Here is a 24,453-nt window from a genome sequence, read left to right as displayed (position 1 = left end):
ACAACTTTGCCCCCTTGTATAACAAATAACTATTCCTTCCTATTCTTACGGACACGTACGAACGTGTCATGCTATTTCAGTCAGTCTCAGTACAAGATGTACTGACACTAACTGAACTAGCATGACAAATACCAAAGAGGATTAAGCCTGTGTAGGACATGTACTAATAGTACAAAAGACACGATTCCCTGCACTGTACTAGACCGAACGACTCCCAAACGATTCTGCTCTCTAGGACATGTAGTACACTCACACACGCGCAATAGAATAGGAGCGAAAGGAGCAAAAAGCCGAGGAGTGACACTGACAGCAAAGCGATCCCTGTGATCCGACCGCAACCGAACTAAAACCGACTGACTCGGACCGAAAGCGCGCGCGAGAGCGAGCGAGCGTTACGGTACGCCATATGCACAATTTGTCTCTCGCTCTCTCGGTGTACTACTGTACTAAATGTCCTAAAAGAACGAAGTAGTACATTTCGGAGATCGTACTGGTTGGGAGCGATCTTTTCAGTGAACGAGCAGGAACAACTCTAAAGAGGATCGAAGTATTATAGAGAGTTACTGTTAAAGTAAAATGTGTAATCACAGTGCATAGACTGCCATCTCTCGACACAAGCTTAAAACTTTTGAACCTCAGTTTTGACAATTTGGCCCGTATTGTTAGCTTGATATGTGATAAAATGTCAAATTAATATTAGCGCCATCAAGCCGAGCGTTCCCGAAAGGTGTAACTCCATCTAGACCACCGTACCTTTTTCTCTATGTTTTTGAGATACGTATTTTTCTTAGATGGTAGCTATCTATACGGAGTTACATATCGTCACTACTTTTAAAAAAAACTTGTATCTTCGTCTGTCAATGAAAAGAAAATTGTAGTAAGTATGTATGGCATGCATATAGACTTACAGCGTTTTAACTTTAACGGCCCAGCCACGACATTGGTCTAAGCGCGACAGCGGTGAGCGGCAGCCATATGTGCGAATGAAAAGTCCCATCGCTGTGTCTCGTTCCAATGTATGGCCGCCGCTCACCGCTGTCGCGCTTAGACCAATGTCGTGGCTGAGCCGTGAGGAGCAGCGTGAGATACGAGATTTTTTTAAAGTAGTGACGATATGTCTTTGCAAATACGAACGTTTCCGGAAAAATGCGAAGGAAAACCTTTTCGCCTACATCTGTAGTAAGGCTGTCTGTAGAACCATTTAATTTTTACGTTGACTGACGATATCGACTTTCGTGCATTTCGACAATATTGACGATGACGCGACGCGCGTGGCGTTTAAAAGGTGTAGGTTATGTCTGCATTATAATCACTGCACTGATGTAGGCTGTAGCACTTAGTTGCACTGCACTGTGGACTACACACACTAGAGACACAGCAGCTGGGTCGCAGACCGTAGACCTCACTGCACACTACAGGTGTAGACCCTGAATGCACTGTAGACCTCACTGTACACTACAGGTGTAGACCTTGAATGCACTGTAGACCTCACTGTACACTACAGGTGTAGACCTTGAATGCACTGTAGACCTCACTGTGCACTGCACTATAGGTGTAGCACCTTACTGAACTGTAGACCTCATTGCGCACTACAGGTGTAGACCTTGAATGCACTGTAGACTTAACTATGCATTTGCGCCACAGGTGTAGGGACCTTACTGCGCTATAGACCTCACTCTACAGGTGTAGACCTTGAATGCACTGTAGACCTCACTTTACACTGCACTACAGGTGTAGGACCTGGCCGTCGTCCTTGCTGGGTAAGGGGAAGGTCTCCGGTTCCTCGAGGGTGACGGCCGTCAGGTCTACGATCTCATCCTGCTCGTCTTGGTCGAACCTGCAAATAAATAACCAATTAACCTTTTGTTTTTTTTTTAGGTTTTACATGTCGAAAAGTGTATCGTGTGGTTTCCCTTTAGGCTATAGTTTTTTTTTTCAGGTACGCTCGTGTGTCACTAGCTAGCGTAGTCGTTTTCTGTGGGTGCGTGTGGTTAATGTACAGGAGTTCTGTTGCCTTCATGTTCGGAGGGTTGTCAGGCGGTTGCCGGATGATTGGCTGCACTAGTTAGTCCGTTTTCACATTATCCGATCCGATATCGGATGTCGGAAGGATTTCAATAGAAAAAATCCAAGATGGCTCCTGTAATGTATGGGGTATCGGTCCGACATCCGATATCGGATCGGATAATGTGAAAACGCACTTAGGTTTTAGCCTGTATGTGTGTCTATAAATGCGTGATAATCACTCACACGATTATGTAAGACACGTATCTGTCGTCAACAAGTTTGGGGTTGGTTTGCGAGGGGTTCGCTCGTGGCTCGTTGCGTTGGTTAGTAAGGCCGATAGTCCACTCATATGTTTATCATAGAAATATGATCATAGGACTGTATGGCTCCCTTTTTCTCCAACGTGATAAAAAAAGTATGGCTGCCTATGATCATATTTCTATGATAAACATATGAAGTGGACTATCGGCCTTAAGCTCGTGTGCATCGTGTAGCACTGGCTAAGTTGTCGTCTGTAAGTACGTGTGTGTGTGTGTGTGTGTGTGTGTGTGTGTGTGTGTGTGTGTGTGTGTGTGTGTGTGTGTGTGTGCGTGCGTGCGTGCGTGCGTGCGTGCGTGCGTGCGTGTGTGTGTGTGTGTGTGTGTGTGTGTGTACCTGTCGTCGTCGGGCTCGGAGCTAGGCTGCGACGCCGTGGCCGGCGGGGGAGGCCCGGCGCGCTGGTTGGCGGGGCGGACGGTGATGATGAGATTGGAGGAGTTGGCCACCATCATGTCCGTCACCTGGGGAGACATTCCTATTCTGTTAGTTTCAAAGCTAAAACGTTTATTAAAACAAAGAAAATTAACAATTCTTAGAACATTAATTTATCCCAGCATTCCACCAGCACCAGCATTATTAATCTTATTACAGACATCAACAATAATGTAATAAAGACAGTCAGACGCGAAGACTACAAGGAGAACCCGGCCATAAGGCCAAACTGACCTGGTCAGGTATCTTTATTTTCATCATTGACCTTGAGTAACCCTGTACACGTATTTAAAGTCACATACAGGTCGAACGCGATTAATTAACATTATTTTACCTTTTTTTCCCAACGTTTCGGCCAGGTTGCTGGGACGTCAGTCTCCGCGACTACGGTCAGTGCAACCTGGCCGGACCGTTGGGAAAAAAGGTAAAGCAATGTTAATTAATCGCGTTCGACCTGTATCTGATTTTAAATATGTGTACAAAGCGTGAGAACATAGTGTCATATAGCCCCGTAGACTCAGTAAATCTGTCGGACACTACTTAAATGTGAGATGAATTATATTCTTCTTAGCGACTGGGCTTAGCGACTGGGCTACGCCGGATATTCACGATAAGAGACGCCGGCTCTATGATTTGTATGATCTGCGAACAACTGATAAAAGGCCGGAATTTATAGAGTACGTAAAGAATTTCTCGAAATCTTTTAAAAGGATGTGTGTCGCCGCTAAAGCTGATTATTTATCCAAAAAGATCTTAAATTCCAGCGATAAAGTTAAAACTACATGGCAAGTGATCAGCAGTGAAACAGGAAAGCGTAAAATAAAAGAACGGCACTACAACCTACGAGTTGCTGATACTTTAGTAAGTTCCGACCGTGAAGTGGCAGATCACTTCGAGCGATTTTTCTCGAATATACCGGCAGAGACAACAAAGTCTCTTAACTCATCGCCAATTGTCGCTGAAGAAATGCTGCAAGCTAATGTAGAAGAATGTTCAGAAATATTCACATTTTCTTATGTTACTCCGACCATAGTTATTAAAACGTTCAGATCTTTAAATTTAAAGAAAACTGAAGATCTATGGGGCTTGTCAGTTAAAGTATTACACTCAATAGTAGAATCAATCGCACCCTATTTAGCTGAGATTTTCAACAGATGTATTGAAACTGGCATTTTTCCTGATATTATGAAACACAGCAAAATTATCCCGCTGTTTAAATCAGGAACGAAATCAGACCCGACCAACTTTAGACCTATTTCAATATTACCAGCGCTAAGTAAGGTCTTTGAGAAGCTTATTCTTAATCAACTGTTGTCTCACTTTAACAGAAATAAATTGCTTGACAATAATCAATTTGGTTTTACCAGAGGTCGTTCAACTACTGATGCCGGTGTGGTACTTCTAAAACACATCTTTGACGCCTGGGAAAGAGCTCAAGATGCTGTTGGAATTTTCTGTGATCTATCAAAGGCCTTTGATTGCGTTGATCACGAGAATTTAAAGAGAAAATTGAGCCACTATGGGGTTAAAGCTGCTGCCCTTGACCTTGTTTCATCGTACCTTTCCGACAGAACTCAGCGAGTTGTTATCAATGGGACTCAATCAGCAGGTTCACCGGTAGCACTTGGAGTGCCTCAAGGTTCAATTCTCGGTCCCTTCCTGTTCTTAGTATACATTAATGATCTACCGAAACTAGTGCAAGATAAACATGATATAGTGTTATTTGCTGACGACACTTCTCTTATATTCAAAGTTGACAGAAAGGAAAGCAGCTTCGATAACATCAACGATGCACTGTCTAGCATAACAGACTGGTTTACGGCGAATAACTTACTTCTAAACGCCAAGAAAACCAAGTGCATCAGATTTGCGCTTCCGAACGTTAAGCAGGTAAATAACAGTAAGATCCAAATGAAAGGTGAAACGCTGGAATTTGAAGATCGAACGGTTTTCCTTGGAGTCACTTTGGATTCAAAACTGCAATGGCATGCACATATAGCCACTTTAGCTGGCAAACTTAGTTCTGCAGCTTACGCAGCTTACTGCGTAAGCTGCAGAACTAAGTTTGCCAGCTAGCCTTAGCGAATCAGACAACTAACAAACGTAGAGACGGCCAGGCTGGTATACTTTAGCTACTTCCACAGTGTTATGTCATATGGGATCCTGTTATGGGGAAAAGCTGCAGACATTCAGGCTATTTTTGTGCTGCAAAAACGAGCAGTCCGTTCAATCTACGGATTGGGCGGTCGAGCATCTTTAAGAGAAAAATTCAAAGAGGTGAACATTCTTACCGTTGCCTCTCAATACATATACGAAAATATTATGTATGTTCGGAAAAATATCCACGAATTCAAGCTTAACAGTGACATCCATAACTATAACACAAGGAACAAACATAAACTTGCTGTGACCGCCCACCGTCTCCGTAAGGTTGGTACGTCTTTCGTCGGGAACTGTACACGTTTTTATAACAAAGTACCAACCGATATAGTGGATTTGCCATTTGACAAATTTAAGGCACGCATTAAGCGTTTGTTGTTATGTAAGGCGTACTACACTGTGAAGGATTTTATAGATGATAGGGATGCCTTTAAGGTGGTTGCTTGTCAATAGATGAATGAAGTCGTATATATTTTTTCATTTTCTCTGCATTGTGTAATTAAGCATACTAGTGTTCAATTGACGTATGAGAACATATTCTCGTCTGATTATATTGTTTTTATTTAAGTTTAGTTGTGGACACTTGGAGACCTTATACATCTCCAAGATTATGTGTTTAATGTTTAATGTTTATCTTACTTTAATTTTATTGTATAAATCTATATTTCCTTCCTTTGTAACATACGAGCACAGAATATAGTGTCTTACAGCTATGTTTTATTATTTGAATATTTAATTTAGCCTGGCAGCTTTTTTTTTTTTTTTTTTTTTTTTTCATAGTAATGAATAAAAGGTTAAAAGGGTAAACACTGGCAGCTTGAACATGTCATGCACACTTAAAAGTCTTTGCTGCGGTGGCGTCGTTGATCGGGTCGCCACCTTCCCGAATAAAGGTTGAGGGAGGCGATGGCTGAGATACGCGTCATACTCGTGAACGGGTGCCGTCTGTGAAGACCGGTCTGTTTAAGCTTACTGGGGCTGTTATAACTTAGTAACTTTAATTATAATTTTTATTAAATTAGGACACTTTGTTCGGTTGTCGTTTGTTTCCTTTCTTTTAGTGAATATTTTAAATATATGATTTTGACTCATGGAGACCATATACATCTCTAAGGAGAATTAGATTAAGTAGATATACATTTTATTTTTAGTTGTGACATTTAGAGTCATTTGCACCTCTAAAGTAATTTTAGACTTTTTTTTTGTATTTGTACTTTTTATATTAAAATTTAGTGTAGTTCTTGGTTGTAATTCGACATTTAGAGACCTTCTACATCTCTAATTAATTGTATAGAGTTAACTTTAGTTAGAACTTAGAATTAGTATATAATAGTATCAATTGTAATTTCAACTCAATTTTAAATATTTTTTTAAATAGCTATGTACATGTGACGTGTAAAAGTGCCCCTGTGGCCTATTTGCTGAATAAATTATTTTGATTTTTTTTTTTTTTGATTTTTTGATTCCTACAATGACTCCGGTTTCGAGCAGCTCGGATAGCACAATAGCTTAGCTTAGCTATAGCTTGCAATGTCACAGTTTCGTTTTCTTTCAACCCCTTATTTGCCAAGAGTGGCACTGTAACTTTAGCAGTTTCATGTGCTCCGCCTACCCCTTTATGGGAAACAGGCGTGATTGTATGTTTTTGTTGGATAGCACAAGTCGTAGTAATCGAACCCGCACTGACCTGGTCTAGCGTCTTGTTGCACACGTCGATCCCGTTGACTTCCAGCACCTCATCATTAACGCCAAGCAGGCCGGTGGACTCGGCGAGCCCGCCGGGCACGAGGCGCGAGATGAAGATGCCGGGCGCGCGCTCCACGCCGCCCGGCGTCACGCGCACCGACGTGCCGTCCCTGCGATACAGACACGACAATCATAATAGGCTAGTTTCCTATACTTAAAATAATAGTACATTGTGCAACAAGGGAAGGAAGTTGAAATATTACTAACGAGAGTAAGTTAAATCGCGAAGGCTCGCCGGAGCGATTTAAAGACTCGAGTTAGTAATATTCATACTCCCCGAGTTACACACGATGTTCTTCATCACGTTCGCAATGTAAAAATATGTAAATAGATGTAAAAAAGTTAAGTACGGTACGAGAAATTTCATTATTCCCTTGGAAGAACGACTTTTCTATAACTCACTCTCCGCCTACGTGCAATGACACATTTAAAGTGCGGGTGTGATGACCATGAATCGAGAACAAATATCTGTGCTCATCACACAAATAAATGCCCTTACCGAAATTCGAACCCAGGACTGCGGCTTAGCAGGCAGGGTCACTACCGACTACGCCAGACCGGTCGTCAATTACCTTATGAAGAATCCTAGCGGTCGATCCGAGCCATGCTTGAGCAATTTGACCCTCCGACACGTTTCAGGCACTATGTCCACGTCGATGATAGCTGACACCTATAGACATACAACAATCTTTGAAAAAGTGGATACAGATTTCCTAAAACAACATACTAAAGCCTGATTTAGACGGCGGATTTAGCGATTTTAATTAGTTAATTACATTGCGGGCTGTTGAGGTCACATACAATTTTGCACAGCCATCAAATACCGCAATGTCATAAACTCGTATGCTATACCACAACAGATAATATGCGAAAGGTGAATAATGCCAATAAGTGGACGGACGTACCATTCTAAAGTCGTGCGGGTTGGATATGGCCAGGCCCTTGTTCTTCGCGGGCGTGCCGCTCAGGATGGATGAGATGAAGTTCCGGTGCCGCATCGTACCGTACCCATTGAGCTCTTCGAGGCTGTCACCTGCAAAACACAAAGATAGTTTTCAGTTAAAAAGTTAAGAAATAAAAACAAAATGTTTGCCAACTACAACTGTTTTTGTAAAAAGTCTCTCAATTTGTCAAAAACGGTTCCCTTCCAATAATTGACTACAAAGAGAATTCCTTTTTAGAATAAGGTTTTTAGATAGGCTAGCGTCTAATAATAACTGACAATACCTTACGCATCATAAAACCATATACAATATCGTTTTTTTTACCATGCAGAAACGCCTGCGAGCGACTCTACATATCGAACTCGAACCTGCGACCTGCTGCATTGCCGGTGCAGTCGGTATGACCAACTTAGCCACGGAGGCGTGCTGGATTTACGAATCTTTTTCATGCCCTCCGTCACTTCCTATACGGCTAAGGGTGGCGTATAGCGGCATCTGCCTAAAAGAATGCAACTTAATAAGCATTGAAGACTCAATTTTGCATTGAGAATTCGCCAGTAACAAACCCATACTACACTACATTTACTGCTATGCTTGTATGTTACAATTACTCTAACGTACCTATATCGTCGAATGAGCGGTAGTCAACAAAGAGTTAGTACGCCCAAATGACGAATTCCTTCCATTGTATACCAAGTACCAACATCACGTTTATAGTACAGCTATTTAATGAAACACATTGTTCTATTTGTTTCACAATGCATTAGTTTAGTTAGTCATTAAAATATGTAGACAGCCATAGTTGGTATAACTTAGTCATAGTTAAACATGTTGAACTCAATTAAGTTTTCCAAAAAGGGAATTGACTAAGGCTCCACTTAGATGGTTCTATAACTTGCACGCAAGTTCTGAGTGGATATTGGGTTCAACACAAGTCTGTTGAACCCAATATCCACTGTGTGATTCAATATAACTTTAAAAAAAACGCGACTCAATCGAGTACTCGTATAATTAATTATAAAATTATACGCGTTATGTATTTACTTGCCTGTGTGGTGACGGGTTAAGAATTGCACCACCCCCTTTCTTCCCGTGGGTGTCGTAGAAGGCGACTATGGGATATGGGTTAAATTGTGGCGTAGGCGAGAGGCTGGCAACCTGTCACTGCAATGTCACAGTTTCGTTTTCTTTCAACCCCTTTACTTGCCAAGAGTGGCACTGAAGCTTTAGTGGTTTCATGTGCTCTGCCTACCCCTTTATGGGATACAGGCGTGATTGTATGTATGTATTTACTTAAACTCCGTTTTTTAAAGTTATAATGTGTATAATTCGTGAAAGTTTAAACCAGTTTTAAATAAAAAACGGAAGTATGTAACCAACGAATGTCAAAATACGATGGGAAAGAACTTCCGGCACATAACAATGGCTCGTCGAAAGTTCGGTTAAAATGTAATACAAACTCAATGAGTATTATTTCCAACAGTTTGAAAATACTGCAGCAGATGTCTTCTTCCTAGCGTTATTCCGGCGGCCACGGCTCACGAGAGCCGGGGGTCCGCTTTAGCAACTAATCCCAAGATTAGGTGCAGACGCTAGTCTTTATGTGTCAATGTCGGCTGCTCGCATGCGGTCCGTTTGTTAATGTAGGTACACTGAGAGAAAATACAACCAGTTTTCATGTTCGTTCAATAAGTTTTTTGGTTAAAATAGCGCCTACGTGCTCTTTGGTTCAAACAACAAGCTACTTGTCATTTGAATCGGCAATATATTTGAATATTTATAAAAACAACCTGACACATATTGTTTTAAACATACGTTTGGCTGATTCAAACGGATAAACCGCAACAAGTCGAACTTGTTAAATTCACAATGCAAATTTCTCTCAGTGTAAGAATGTAGAATGGCGGCGTTTTGTGAATATCAAAGGAGTGACGCCGTGTCTTGCGTGGGCGACGGTCGCGCGACTGTCGCCGTCGCGTCTCATACTTCCATGTCGATAAGGTTTGATTTCGTATACGTCGCATCGCCGTCGCGCGACCATCGCGCGACCATCGCCCACGCAAGCCACGGCGTGAGCCTTCTGTACTTGTACTATTATATATTTTGTGGCATAATCTAATCTTAGATTATCAAAAGTGTATATTAAGTGTAAGTGTAGTCCTGTGTGTGTACTCATGATGCCCATTGTCCATACAACTACTGTATCTGTACTCTACAGATGTATAAATTAATTACTAGCATTGTATTGTACCCATGACCATGGAACGGGAGTAGGTGACTCCAATCATTGGTGCAAGTCACGAGAGAAGTAAAGATTAACCAGATATCTGACTATTGTCTGTATGAAGAAAAATTTTGAAAAACCCCCGACTGCGACATAGTAGACCGATTTTCATGAAACATGGCTAAGAACACTCCCGACTAACAAAGCTTTCAGACAAAAAAAACTAAATCTAAATCGGTTCATCCGTACGGGAGCTACGATGCCACAGACACACACAGACAGACAAACAGACAGACAGACAGACAGACAGACATACACGTCAAACTTATAACACTCCTTCGTTTTCGTCGGGGGTTAAAAATGGTTCCAATGAAATTCCGCAACATGGCGCGTAGTCATATCGTCACTACTTAAAAAAAAAAAACTCGTATCTCACACGCTGTTCCTCAAAGTTAAAACGCAGTAAGTCTATATGCATTCCATACATACTTACTACAATTTTCTTTTCATTGACAGACGAAGATTCAAGTTTTTTTTAAAGTAGTGACGATATATTTCCGCTTGCGTAGCCGAATGCAGAAACGCTCACGAAACGAAACGCTCGTAGATATCTATCGCTATCGCTCTTGCGACAGAGCCAGACTATACCTTTCGCGGCGTTTCGTTTTCGTTTCGCGTCGTAGTAATGCCATCCGGCTGCGGGACGGTCAGGCTTTAATAAAAATTCACTGTAACAGGCAACTTGCAATTTCATACTAAATCCTACTAGGCATATTCAATTAAACTGGCGACAGTAGGCCTAGCACATGATGGCCGCGGGAGTATGTCACCGCGAGATAGATGACACGTCTTTGTCTAATTGTATTAATGACATAAGGACAGGTAGTCTATCTCGCGGCGACATACTCCCGCGGCCATCATGTGCTAGGCCTGCAGGTTTACACCCATATTCAATAAAACTTAGGGCCTAATGGCCCTAATGGCAGCTTTAATAAGCTGCACGGGAAGCATGGTCGCGCGATAGACGATAAAATATCAGGCCGTCCCTATCGCACTTACAAATAGTGCGATAGGTACGGCCTGCTATTTTATCGTCTATCGCGCGACCATGCTTCCCGTGCTGAACTAGTTAAATTATGTTTTATCCTAGTCACTGCCTACTAAGTCAAAATTTGTACTTTTTCGGTAACATAGTCACTTCGGATAGGCGGGATAACAACCCATTTAACAATAAACTCTACTGTCTGTTTCGGAGATAATGGGCCGTGACAGTCGGACGGACGGACAGACGCACGAGTGATCCATTTTGTATTATCTCAAACGCTAACCGTATGTTTGGTTAATAACTGGCATAACTTGTACTATTATATATTCTGTGGCATAACCGCTACCGCTTGTAACTTACTAACTGCCATACTTCCTACCCATACCGAACCATCACATGTCATTACCAATTAGTATGTACATACGACTATTTAAATAACTACAACAAGTTATTCAACCTGCGTTTATGCATCAGTGGACATGCAGGCGACCTGTCTATTATAATAGTAGCCCTGAATTCTACAGCTTTCCTAACAATAACATGCCAAAGTCCCCTGGTTTAAAAACTGACCATTATATCTGTAACCCTGAATTCTATAGATTTTCTAACAAAGTAGACGCCATTTTTCGTTGGTTTTAATAACTGATATATGTATAACCTTAAGCGGTATGTGGCATTGTATAGATTAAAGGTCATACGATATTGGTTTAGCTGTATAATTAAGTAGGTATGAGGAAGGATAGGAAATAATTAAATCTGTATATTAGAGCGAGTCATCTTTTACGTTTTAAATTAAAGTCACGGCTGTTTTTTTGCCTTTTAGGTTTCGCGTCTTCCTTAATTTTAATTATGTTATTTCGTTTAGTAATTTTATTTACTTTATTTTGAGTTATAGCAAGTATACAGTGTGATTTTGTAAGGCATCATACATAAATTACGTCACAGCGTAAGGGGGAGGGGGGGTCATACTAAATGTGACAATCTACAAGGGATCTAAAAAAAGCGTAAATAGGGGGAGGGGTCCAAAAACTTGAAATTTTGGTGTGACGTAATATGTGGATGGTCACGCCTGACGCCGCGTCGGCGCGACGTCGACGCAGCGACTTTTTCCATACAGTTGGCCCGACGCTACTCGCGAGACGCTAGATGTGGGGGGGCCCTAAGTACTATCCAAACTTTACATAGTGATTTATTAGGTCATAATGAACAACTTTTAAAATGGGACTAATGCTGAAATCGCGAAAAAAAATTTGGCTGTTCCACAGAACAGAAATGAGCGGTTTCACGACACTCGACATGTATGAAATTTTGCCTTTGCCCAGCAGTGGGACACAGTACAGGCGTGTAACAATAATAGTAACATATCGGACTACGTAAGTGAAAGGGTTCAATAATCTTAAACTTCGTACCAACTCGTCTTTACTTATCCAAAGCCATTTATTCTCTAACAACAATAATAAACTGCACTTGAAAAATCTTTACCAGCGAATATGAAATCTATCTTCAGTCTCATAAGAGCTAAAATGAGATATATGTGTTAATAATTAAAATCCTCGTATTATATGTTAATTAACTTCCTTTAGCAGATGCATGTTGCGTCTTTAGACGTGCGATGACGTCATCAGATTTATTTACATACTTTACATAGCACTAAGTAATTAATAATCAGTGTCATTATGAACACTCTGTCTTGCTACAGTACAGTCGGCATCATTTGTGTGAGATGACACCAATTCCAAAAGTATCAACAGCCTTTTTTGGCTGTGACTATCATTTTTGACATTTGTAACGAAAAACACATTTCTTCCGTTATTTGTGAAAAATTTCGATTGAATATTGTATCTCGTTAAAGGTATATGTCTAAATTTGTTTTTTTATCATGCAGAAATGAGAAATGTCTGCGAGCAATATGACATATTTTTAAGTTAAAGGAAAAATGGAAAAAATTAACACCGGTAGAATTTTTCCATTTTTCCTTTAATTTAAAAATATGGTATAATTATGTCTATTTATGACTTCACACATTTTATTCACTAACTTGCGGATTTAAAAAAAATACACTAAGACTTATATTACCTAATAATGTAAATTCAATAAAAACTATAATCTATAATAAGTAGTCATTATTGAATTTTTCGTCTATTTGATTGGAAATTTACCACTTTTTGTTGAAAATAACCGTAACCGATTATAACCGTCGATCGGTTATTTTTTGGGCATAACCATAACCGGTTAACCGGTTATGGACTTTGGTTGGTTATTGCATGCCCATGAAGTGTGGCCGGCTATTGCATTCCCTAGTCGCTGTGCCAGAGAAGGAAGTAAGTATGAAGTATTTTGGACTCACCCTTCCTCTGTATGATGACCCTGAGCAGCGGGCGCGCCGTGAGCAGCGCTCGCGCGAAGTTATCATCATTGTTGATGGGCAGCAGGTCCCCATCCCGAGGGTCCGTGTACGAGATGAGGAATGTGACGTCATGGAGTCTGTGGAGCTTCTCGATCAGAGCCTTGAAGTCCTCGTACTTGAGCTTCTCTGAGCGGTTGAGGGAGAACCGCCGGAATTCTGCGTCAAACTGGAATGGATAATAGATGTTAATTCCATCCTACATAAAGATTAAATAAATAAATATTGGGGACACCTTACATAGATCACCTTAGCCCCAAACTAAACAAAGCTATGGCTGCTAAGCGACAATATACATACATAAATAGATAAATACATACTTATATACATAGAAAACATCCATGACTCAGGAACAAATATAGTGCTCATCACACAAATAAATGCCCTTACCGGGATTCGAACCCAAGACCGCGGCTTAGCAGGCAGGGTCACTACCGACTGAGCCAGACCGGTCGTCAAATGCAAATGGGCGTTGTTATGCATTTATAATAATTAAAATTGGCTCACCATAAATAAAAAGTACTAAGTAAGTAGCCACCCACATTTTTGTTCTTCAATCTGGCCTTAAAAAGGTTCACTACTCCTGGGTTTGTCAAATTTGACAGCTCCGCTTTGTTTACACTTTCAACAGCCAAAAGTACAAACTATAGTCAATTTTTTTTAAACTGATTCACATTTTGTGCTGAATTCGTTTTTTTTTGACTTGGACTGCTTCAGGACTATTTTCAATTTTGTATGTTTAACTTGTTTCCACTATGGACTGTTTTTTTGTTAAATCATATTATATAGCGTGAGAGTGGCACAGGCTACCCCCCAGCTACACCCTCCCCTAAAATGGTTACGAACTTACTCTACCAATTCATATAAATAAGATAACAATCTGTCTGTCTGTCTGTATAACAATTCAAGGTAGGACATCTTTTTTCAATTTTTCCAGAACAATTTTTATGGTCTACATGGCATAGCCGAGGTTGGAACCCACGATTTTTTGACGCATCCGCACACGAGGGGTGATGGTGATTTTTAAGGTAGAGCAATGGGGTTTTAAGGTAGGGAATTGCCCCACAAATGGCCATATAATGTTTGTAAACATTGTTTTGAGATAAAAATTTGACATTTAAATAATGAAAATGTGGTAAAAACACTTTTTTTTAACTAGCTAAGCAAAAGAAACCCTTCTAAAAATATAGGAATGGTAGGAACTATCACTTAGCATGATTACTAGCTAGTTTCATAGCCGCTGTAATGAGAACTGGAGAAAAGTAGACATATGTAATTATTCAAGCATGTAGATTAAATAGATAATGGCTTATCTTTTAAGCATTCTGCAGTTATCAGGCACATTGCTTAGTAGAACAAGTCTATTTTCCTTACAAGAAAAAAAAAATTATTCAGAAAACAAGTTTGTTGGCCGAGACATGCTCACATGTAACTAAGCCTATTTATAAGCTATTATTACATATAATAGTATGTTGTTTAGGTAGACATCCTTATCTAACAAACATTTCCATTCTAAAATCAATCCTGTAGTGCAGACAACACTTCCTTTACTTCCTTATAGTTTTCTAATGACCTGAATAATAAACTATTTGCTTGTTTATTTCATTGTATTTGGATTATTACATTTATTGACCCTAGCTTTAAGTTTTTTGTTTACATTAATGCATAATGTTTCTAAATTATAAGATTTATAAGTAAGATACACCAAGATCTAAGCCTTAAATTATGACTTTTTAGGTGGTATAATAATTTAGCTGCTTTAAGAGCTGGGAATAAGAGTACTGTTAATTTATTATACAAACAAGTTTTATAACTACAAAAAGTGCAAATGAGCTGTTAAAAACAACATATAATTAGTCTGTACGTGATTTTCTTTCAACCGACACATAATTATACGATTTATCTCAATTCACCTTGGCAACCGCAGCCCACGAGCATTCCTCGACTCATCATGTACAAATGCTTAAGTAAATTAACTACTCGTTGCCCAAAGAATATAAACTAGGCCTCAAAGATAACGTGACTCACTTTATTTGTAAGAAATATTAGAAATTATTTACCTTAGTTTTGACTTCAACATTTTGACTGTCTATCCGTGCGGCGATTTTGTTCTTCGACATCACTATAGCATTAAATGCACTAATTATAAAAAACCATCAAAATATTTAGGCACTTCATTAGCAATATAACATTGTAAAATATAAAAGTTTTTATTAAATTAGACGATTATTGCTTTTACAAAAAGGCTGTTATTCGGCTCTCGCTCGCGTCGTAATTTTGGGTAATTCTCATTTACAACATTTTTACTGCATTAGTAATCGCATGCTACATTGTTATTGGCCACTGTTGAGAACTATGCAGTTTCCATTGGTTGGTTTTAACGGGAATATAAAACAACCTTGATTACTATGACGTTCCGATTCAAGCCTATAATTAAATTGTTTAAGGCAATGAGTAAAACGCTGAGTGGTGCGGGGACGTAAGCTGCCAATGTGTCACTGACCGTGAAGCTGTCAAATCGCTATCTTGTCTTCAGTCAGATTTGACGTTTCGCATTTAGCTGAAGAGGCTGTGTGATTGTTTTTCTTTCTGGAACGAATGAATAATTCACGTACTTTTCAGTACAAATATAACACAGAAGTCCTTAACTGTTTACCTAAAACATGACGAAACTCAACAATCCAAATGCTGCACGAATTAATCCATGTTTAAAGGTTTGTCTATATTTCCAAATTCGTGTTGAACATGAACAGTACTTCAATACGAAAATAAAATTATGTAATTTAACTTTTCAGGAGCAAGAACAGTCTTACGAGTGTCTGAATAAAAATGGCTTTGACCACAAAAAGTGCGAAGCGTATTTTGATAACTACAATACTTGTAAAAAGTTCTGGGTAGGTACATTTTTTATTGCCAGGCCTTGTTATAGTTCCAATGTGGGTTTATGTTCTGATTAAGATTTTGATATTATTTCAGGGAAAAATATACAGCGATAGGAAAGCCAGAGGCATTTACCCCTACCTTCCTGATGTGGAGGAGAGAGAGAAAATTAAGTCGGACTATATTAAAAATGTGAAGGACTCCTTGTGATTGTTCACCAAACTTTATAGAATAAGTTTTTGATGCCATGCTTAAAGATTCACTTTAATAAATACATTTGAAGGCCCAGTAAGAATAACTTTTATCCAGTATAAACGGGCCTATAATAATAAGGGTATGGCTATTTTTCATAAGAATGTACACAACTATACAATTTTGACAAATAAGAACAGGCTTTATTGTCACATCAGTTACATGAATTCTAAGCCTAAATGGAATTTCAGAATATCTTGTATACTGGCATTTATTTTATCATTTCTTAACCTAATAATGGGTTCTGTTTAAAAATGTACAGTAAGCAGCAGAGTAGGTACATAACTCATACCCTCTCTGCATATAAATTTGTTCATGGTTCTCCTATTCTATGACTTAACCCTTAAATGCATGACCTTGACAAAGATTTATTCAAATTTGAATTTTGACATGCTGTCAATAGAGTCAAAAATGCATGATGCATATATACATCACTATGCATTTCAGGGTTAACCCGTCGTCTGTTTCTGTAAAAAAAAATCATAAAATAATTAACTTTGATATAGAATAGAATAAATTTTATTCGTAAACACACAAAAGAGAAAAATACACATTTTAATATACATTTTTAAAGTCCAACACCATAAGGATCCTCATCAAACACAGCGAAGGGTTAAGTCTGCCTGACTGTACTATAAAGCTAGGAACATACTACGCGGACGTCCGTCGTAAATCGACCGCGACCGCGACCGATCAGTGTGCACGGAACAAAACATCCAGCGAGCTAGATTTCGATCGGACGTCCACGTCCGTCGACCGATAGTTTGCACGGTTAAGTGTATATTCATTGTCCAGATCCCCGTCCGCGGTCGATTTACGACGGACGTCCGCCGTAGTATGTTCCTAGCTTCAAGCTAATACAAAGAAAAATAAGTGTATTATCAATATACTTTTATTGTTGAAATATTCTTGTTGATTTAAAGATCATGTTCATTTACTGAATATTGTAATGGATGTGGTTAAAATTATTAGTAAAGAAAATTTAGTCATTATTTAAGTACTTCTTTTTTTTCTGAAATCCAATTTTATTGTAACCTTATCATACAGTCCAGCAAATAAGAGTAGAAACAATGGCAACATTGTAGTGTCATCCCTTTCTAATCAATTAGTGTAAGAAAACAGGACAAGAAATAAAACGAGCATCAAGTTGACATTATTTATTTATTGATTGTGACATTACATCGACTGGGTGAGCCTGAGGCCTCCGCGAACACTAGTTTTCTTTCACTTATATGAACAAGTAAGAGAGCGCGCATATGGGCAACTGTTGCCGGCGACTTTTTTGTCGCGACCATGGTCTAGTATGAAAGTGCGCACACGAGGCGACGCAACTTTTCATACAAATACGAAAGTCGCCGAGCAACTGTGTCCCCCGTGGGCGCGCACCCTAATTAGAGTGACAAGCAAGTGACACCAACAGAAAAAAATGAACACTAGTTCTCTCTTACACTTATATGAACCCGTAATTAGAGTGACAGAGAAGCAAGTGACAGCATCAGAAAAAAAAAATCACCACCCCATCTCATCCCGTGTGTGTGGTATAAGTGTAAGGTCTGAGTGCTCGCACAATTGAAGCTCATACTAAGTGTCCTGGGGGGCGATTTTTGAACCTCGCATACGGGATTTTGTCACTAAAATACCGGTTGAAAACGGTGACTTGCTTTGCTTTTCAGTGACAATTTTCTGAATTCGAACGCGTGAGACTCAAAAATCGGCCCCCTGAGTCCACGCCGCATAGCGAGTCCGCCCCACCACCGAGCGTCTACTCAGGCCTAAAAGGGAAAACTGATGGCGACAAATATGCACATGAGCAAGGCTCCCCGTATCCTTCTCGGGGTTTTTCTTCACGCGACCTGTGCACGCTGCCACCAAAAAAAAAAAGAAATAGTGACAAGCAATATTTGAACTTTGGCGTTCGCGACAGGCCATCTGGTGCCGAAAAAGCGAGACTCGTGTAAAAGCGCTAGATAACTATCACAACGACGAAGGCATATCGGGAAGAACCTGTTTCGTACTTCGACTTTCACAATTTGCCGTTGGCAATTGGGGTTCGCCATAGTATTTTACCGATCCTTGATGAAGATATTTCAATAGTTTGAGTTTGGATTGTGGTCTGACTTCTTTAAATAATAAATACAGCTCAAGTGACAAACTCTAGAAGTTTCCATGGTCAGGCGGTCGCGGTTATTTAAGAAATTTTTTATGTAGTCTTAAGTCCCTATTGCTAGCTGGTGGGTCATGTTTTAGTTAGATCTCACTGAAATATAATTATGATTATATTTGACAAGTACTGGTATTATCATTTCGAAATAATCAGCTTCTAAATTTAAAGAAGTCAGCGCCCACAACTTAACATGGTCAGATAGGCACTGGTCCCATCAAAAGCGATCCTGTGTAAATAAAAGAGTGAGCGAGCTATTAGTTTATCGCTCGGCGACGAACTATCTCGCTCGCGCTATCATCGCGTCTCTTTTACTCACACGGCTGCGACTATCTTTTGTTCTTTTCTATCGAAGATAGTTCATCGCTTACACGCTTTTGGCAGCACTAGTGCCTTACAACTGACGATACTTCGACAAAACTGACCATTTGGTAGGTTATGTGCGGCTTTAGCATGGTCGCCTCTCGTGGTCAACAACACAGCTGTGAATACAAACTGACAAAAATATGTATACACACCTTAATGTACAGGCAATAAAATTCTTGTATACATATTTTTCGCACATTGTCTGTACCTGTTGTTGACTGTACGTGCGACAGGTGACAAAAAACGCAACCATGCTAACTCTGCTATACAGCTAAATTTTTCTACATTAGTGATTAATACATTTAATTTACGCTACTAGATTTAACGCTAGAGTCAAACTTTTTACAGATTTTCGTTCGTTTTATTCAAAAGTTAAGCGGGGCTACTTTTAACAGAGGGGTAAAATTGACCATCAATATTCGTTTGTCAATTTCTAAACACAAGTTAAAGGAGTTCATAAATACATTTCATTCATTTCTTTTGTAATCTGATAATCAATGTTGCTGTTTATAGTAACCCCAGCTTACAGTTTATTACGTACTTTGAAGTGGACCTTCGTGATTAAGCACATTTAGAATCATTTCACCCTGTTTAGACAACGAATACCTGTCAAAAGTGTGATTTAGAATTGGTAAGACTATAATTACGTGACAAAAATATCATTCACTCGTGAGGCACTTGATATTAATACTAGCGATTTGATAAATACTAGTATGGAACTACGGTTCGGAACGACTCATACAGTTATTATGATATTCTACAATTACAGCGATATTTATGTACTACGTGATCTGAAAAATATAGTGAATAATTGTATGACTTAGTTTCAGAATCCTCTTACTTTTCCTGGTAAAATTATAACAGCGACTAGGAAAGTAAAACCTAGTGAATAACCCTAAAAGTATTGAATTTATGATGCCACAGACTCACAAACACTATTTATTATCAAGCAGATAGGTATGTATGTTAGCGAGTGCGGAGCGACAGCACATATTTTTAAATGAAAGGAAAAATAGATATCATACAGTTATTCACCACATCGTTCAGTTTTTCAGGCCAAATCATCACCAAGTAACATTTCAATTTTCACTGTTGCATTGCCTATAAGTATAACTCAGTCAAACTATTTACACGAACACATCATTATTAAGAAAGAGTATTATGAAATCAAGATAAAACGCCAATAGTCAAGAATAAAAGATCATATTCCCAATTGTACAAAAAAATCAAGCAAACAAAAACAATGTACTTTCATTTTATAACATAGGACATAAATACATATTCGATATGCATATGCATTAGCGATATGATTACAATATTTAGTTATTTTGGAAGTACCAACAAAGTGAATAGGGGAATAGAAAATTATTTTCAGCCCAGCTGTCCCTAGTCACCCCGATTGACCCGGTAGACTGGGGTTACTTTGATTAATGGGGTATCATTGACCATCGATTATTGAGGAATTGGGAGATGAGTTTTGAACGTGAAATTAAATCATTTTTCAGGCTTAACAGAATTACGTAGTTTAAAAACAGATTCTTTATGGATACTTAAGAAATTGATGATTAAAGTTACCCCAATAATCAAAGTAGCCCTAGTTTACGGTACTTATAAACAAAACCAAACAATGTGAAAATAATAATACTACTATAAATATTATAAATAAGTACTTAACAGTATGCTTTAGTTAAGGCATTAAATAGCTTTTTATACAAACATTGACATTTTCATCCGGAATATTAAATAAAATACCTATTTGGATATATCACATTTGTATTTAACTAACTGCCTGAATCACTGTCATAGTATATTTTAAATAGGCCAAAATTAAACTTAAATAGTAAGCTATAATACAAATTAGTTTTAAAAATACGGTTTTAATAATGCAATCAGTAAATAAACAAGAATACTATATAAATACTTAGAGAAGTGTTAACACAAAATACACACTATGGTTAGTACAGATGAGGTACTAAAAATACTAGCAAAATACTAGAAACGAAAGTGGCAATTTTTAACTTAATGTCATTGTCATTGCATAAATTAAATGCCACTTTTTTACATAGAAGCTATTCATACATTCAGAAATGTAATGCCAATATTACCAATCCAACGACATTATGTAACTCCGTAAAAGACAGATAAAGTCTAAGAAAAAAACGTACCTCAGAACAATGCAAAAAAAGGTACGGTGACCTAGATGGCGTCACACTTTTGGGGGACGCTCGGCTAGATGGCGCTAATATTGATATTGGACATTTTAACACATATATCAAGCTAAAGCTGAGGTTTGACCAGCAAGTTATTGCTGCATGTTTTGAGACGCAACTATAGGTAAAAGTGAGTGGCAGATATCTGCATCTCTTTCTTGCATATACTTCTGTCTTAAAACTTGCAGCAATAACTTGCACGTCTAAACTCAGCTTTAAAATATGGGCCAAATTGTTAGCGAGTTGCTAGAGAGTTACTGCCAAAGAACAATGTGTAGTGACAGTGCATAGACTGCCATCTCTCGATACAGGCTTAAATCTTTTGAACCTCAGTGTTGACAATTTGGCCCATATTCTTAGCTTGATATGCGTTAAAATGTCAAATAGCATGAGAGTCCCCCAAAGGTGTATCGCCATCTAGGCCACCGTACCATTTTTCTCTATGGTTCCGAGAAACGTTTTTTCTTAGACCTTATCTGTTTATACGGAGTTACATATGTCTTTGGTTTATGTATGAATAGCTCCCAAACTTAAAAATAATGACTTCAAGCTGTCTTAAAGTAAAAAGTTAATACATTTAGATCTTCAACGTAATACTAAATGTTATTACGGTCTATGAATAAAATATGAAATACTAACATAAATACACACAGAATTCTGTTTTAATACAGTCAAATTAAATAATACGTTTGATTATACAGGAGTTTTCAACTGTAAAATAAACATTGCTTAAATTAATGTTAAATAGTGTATAAAAATATTACTGTATAACACAAGCTCATGGAAAGCAAAAATTAATAAATATACTTATTTTGCATAAGATATAAACTATGAAAACCTTTATATTCAACTAACGACCCGGCGTCTTCTTAGTTATAGGGGAACAAGCAAATAATGCCACACCTCGGACACTGGCGATCAAATATATGAAAGAGGCGTGTTCCTAGCACACAGTCTAAGCTCGTGTAGGTGAACGCGTACGCTTGTATGAGTGAGATATGACAGGTCGACTGTTCGCGTTTTTGACAGGCGGTAACTGTGAGGTAACCGGAAGGGGGTGGGCGGCACTTTTCAGGAAGCGGGAGTGGCCATACTGTACGATAGTACTCTTTATTATATATACTGTGATCTTGGACTAAATAAAGAAACAAAAAATGTCTATGGGACGGTGAACCTTCGTTTTACAATTTTCAAATTTACTTCCTTTTTAAATGACAAGATTTACTTGAATGTCTATATAAACATTCCTCTTGAATCACTATCTATTCCAAAAATACGCCCTATGCGTTTCGCTTCAGCATTTCTTTTGCGAACAAGCCAACACTCCGCCAAGGAGTGGAATGCCCTGCCTGAGTCTGTGTTTCCGCACAATCCAGGTCTCATGAAAGCAAGAGTACACACACAGGTATCACATAGGTAAGCATGCTCCACCGTAGATTGCATCATCACATACCATCAGGCGTGATCATGGTCAAACGTCTACCTATTCATACTAAAAATAAAACGTTGCGTAGTTTAAAATAATCTAAGCATACAGACACAGTCAGCGGGTACAGTTTTTTTATTATTATAAATGGGCTCATTCAGGGCCACAGACTGGCCGAGGCGAAGACGTGGCCTAGATAGAATGAGCTCGCCCAGAAAAGCTTATGTTTTATAATATGTATTGAAAAGGTAATCACGGTCTATATCCCAGTCAATATTAAGTCTAGTGAACTAAAATTAAAAACTCTTAATGAATAAAATAAGACAATGCATGTTAAAACACCAAGAAAATATATGCACAAGAGAATATTTGTAAATTATACGTTAAATATTTAGAAATGTCAGTGACAACACATTATGGTTTTCAAAATTATATTAACACAATATTATTCTAAAAACATGAAAATGTGTTTATACAATTTTGAACACTCTGTAGTTTAGGTATTAAAAAAACGTAAACAAATGTGAGTGTGTTTAGTAAAACGTCCCACTTTGTCGGTAACCATTAAGGCGAGATTTCCTTGTATCTTTATAATATGAATAAACTCACAAAGCGACTTTAAAGCAATCGACAAAGTGGGACGTTTTCCCGTGCACATTCACAAATAATCCAGTACCCAAAGGTTGTCTGGAAGAGATCGCTCTTAAGCGATAAGACCGCCTGTTGTTACCTCTGTTTAATTTGTTTTGTTTCTTGTGTATTACTTGTAAACTATGTGAGGTGTGCAAAAAAGAGTATTGTATTGTATTGTATAATTTGTAAATTTTCGGGTAGTAACAAGATTTAACTGTTCACCAATTAAATACAAAACCAAATGGATCTGTCACTGAGCGACATATCCTTCTTATTTCGTCGCGTAATAATTTACCCTCAACTGACTTAAGGAGCCTTTTGAGGGTAAATTTTGTTTACATTTATGAAATTGGCCATTTTTTTTCCACACCACTTTTTTGCAACATTGGTATTTTTTACACGATTCATGCTCAGAATTGCGATATTTTTCTATCCTGATAGGAGAAAAAAGATTTCCATACATTGTTCAAACCTTCGTTCCGTTACCGCCATACAAAATGTATGAAAAAATGATAAATGGAAAAAAAAACCTTTGGACACTTTTTTCTCCTATTACGATTGAAAGAGCTCGCGATTCTGAGTGGAAACCACATAAACAAAGTGGGACAACTTTGAAAAAAATTGCCCAAATGCTTAAAAATACAAACTATAGCTGTGTAGTCACTGATTGGATGTGCCAAATAAGGGTAAGTAAACAGTACATGATGTGATTCAAGTACATTTTTAGCTTAAGAGCTGTTAATGTACTGCTGGATTTTTTGACTGTGCATATTCTTCACGTAACGAAACATCAGAGAACATAATACAAGTACTCCAACTAATATTTAGTGATTGTAGCTTTAGTAAATTAAAAAATATATCTCTTGAGAAAAACCACATAAAATAAAAGAGTATTTAACACTTTTGCAACCAAGAACTAAGGTTCTCGCCATATAAGCGGGCGGTTATAAATTACGACCGGTTTCTGACGTAGTGCGCAGTTTTTTTTGTCTGGTAGTGAATGCAATGGGTAACGAGGTGTAAGATGGGTTTTTCTTGAGATCATCATCTTCCTTGCGTTATCCCGGCATTTGCCACGGCTCATGGGAACCTGAGGTCCGCTTTGACAACTAATCCCAAGATTTGGCGTAGGCACTAGTTTTACGAAAGCGACTGCCATCTGACCTTCCAACCCGAAGGGTAACTAGACCTTATTGGAATTAGTCCAGTTTCCTCACGATGTTTTCCTTCACCAAAAAGCGACTG

The 24,453-nt window shown here is 38.6% G+C and overlaps 2 protein-coding genes across 3 annotated transcripts; one reads left to right on the top strand and one right to left on the bottom strand.

Moving 5' to 3' along the window:
* Positions 1 to 1,091: 1,091 nt before the first annotated feature.
* Positions 1,092 to 15,610, bottom strand: LOC125237786 (partitioning defective protein 6-like). Of its 2 annotated transcripts, XR_007178373.1 has the most exons (8): positions 15,341 to 15,610; positions 13,224 to 13,449; positions 7,569 to 7,696; positions 7,236 to 7,333; positions 6,605 to 6,773; positions 2,662 to 2,786; positions 1,445 to 1,837; positions 1,367 to 1,401 (listed from the first exon to the last, which is right to left on the bottom strand). XR_007178373.1 is itself a non-coding variant. In XM_048144968.1 (7 exons), the coding sequence occupies exons 1-7, from the start codon at positions 15,398 to 15,400 to the stop codon at positions 1,726 to 1,728; spliced, it is 918 nt and encodes a 305-aa protein (XP_048000925.1). In that variant the 5' UTR covers positions 15,401 to 15,610; the 3' UTR covers positions 1,092 to 1,725. The 2 variants fall into 2 exon arrangements, 1 of the variants encoding a protein (XP_048000925.1); XM_048144968.1 differs by having other exon boundaries at positions 1,092 to 1,837.
* Positions 15,611 to 15,823: 213 nt separating this feature from the next.
* On the top strand, positions 15,824 to 18,355 carry LOC125237876 (coiled-coil-helix-coiled-coil-helix domain-containing protein 7-like). Its single transcript, XM_048145106.1, has 3 exons — positions 15,824 to 15,994; positions 16,076 to 16,174; positions 16,257 to 18,355. The coding sequence occupies exons 1-3, from the start codon at positions 15,944 to 15,946 to the stop codon at positions 16,368 to 16,370; spliced, it is 264 nt and encodes an 87-aa protein (XP_048001063.1). The 5' UTR covers positions 15,824 to 15,943; the 3' UTR covers positions 16,371 to 18,355.
* Positions 18,356 to 24,453: the final 6,098 nt, after the last annotated feature.

This window comes from Leguminivora glycinivorella, chromosome 22, assembly GCF_023078275.1.
Source record: "Leguminivora glycinivorella isolate SPB_JAAS2020 chromosome 22, LegGlyc_1.1, whole genome shotgun sequence".
NCBI lineage: Eukaryota > Metazoa > Arthropoda > Insecta > Lepidoptera > Tortricidae > Leguminivora > Leguminivora glycinivorella.
This window is presented reverse-complemented; position numbering and strand designations above follow the sequence as displayed.

Excerpts from the sequence above, each read along its gene's own strand:
- LOC125237786 (XM_048144968.1), bottom strand. The coding sequence starts at position 15,400 with ATGTCGAAGAACAAAATCGCCGCACGGATAGACAGTCAAAATGTTGAA. Across the intron at positions 6,774-7,235 it reads CCGCTAGGATTCTTCATAAG|GGACGGCACGTCGGTGCGCG; the intron begins GTAATTGACGAC and ends TCTGTATCGCAG. Across the intron at positions 2,787-6,604 it reads GCAACAAGACGCTAGACCAG|GTGACGGACATGATGGTGGC; the intron begins GTCAGTGCGGGT and ends ATGTCTCCCCAG.
- LOC125237876 (XM_048145106.1), top strand. The coding sequence starts at position 15,944 with ATGACGAAACTCAACAATCCAAATGCTGCACGAATTAATCCATGTTTA. Across the intron at positions 15,995-16,075 it reads GAATTAATCCATGTTTAAAG|GAGCAAGAACAGTCTTACGA; the intron begins GTTTGTCTATAT and ends TTAACTTTTCAG. Across the intron at positions 16,175-16,256 it reads ATACTTGTAAAAAGTTCTGG|GGAAAAATATACAGCGATAG; the intron begins GTAGGTACATTT and ends ATATTATTTCAG.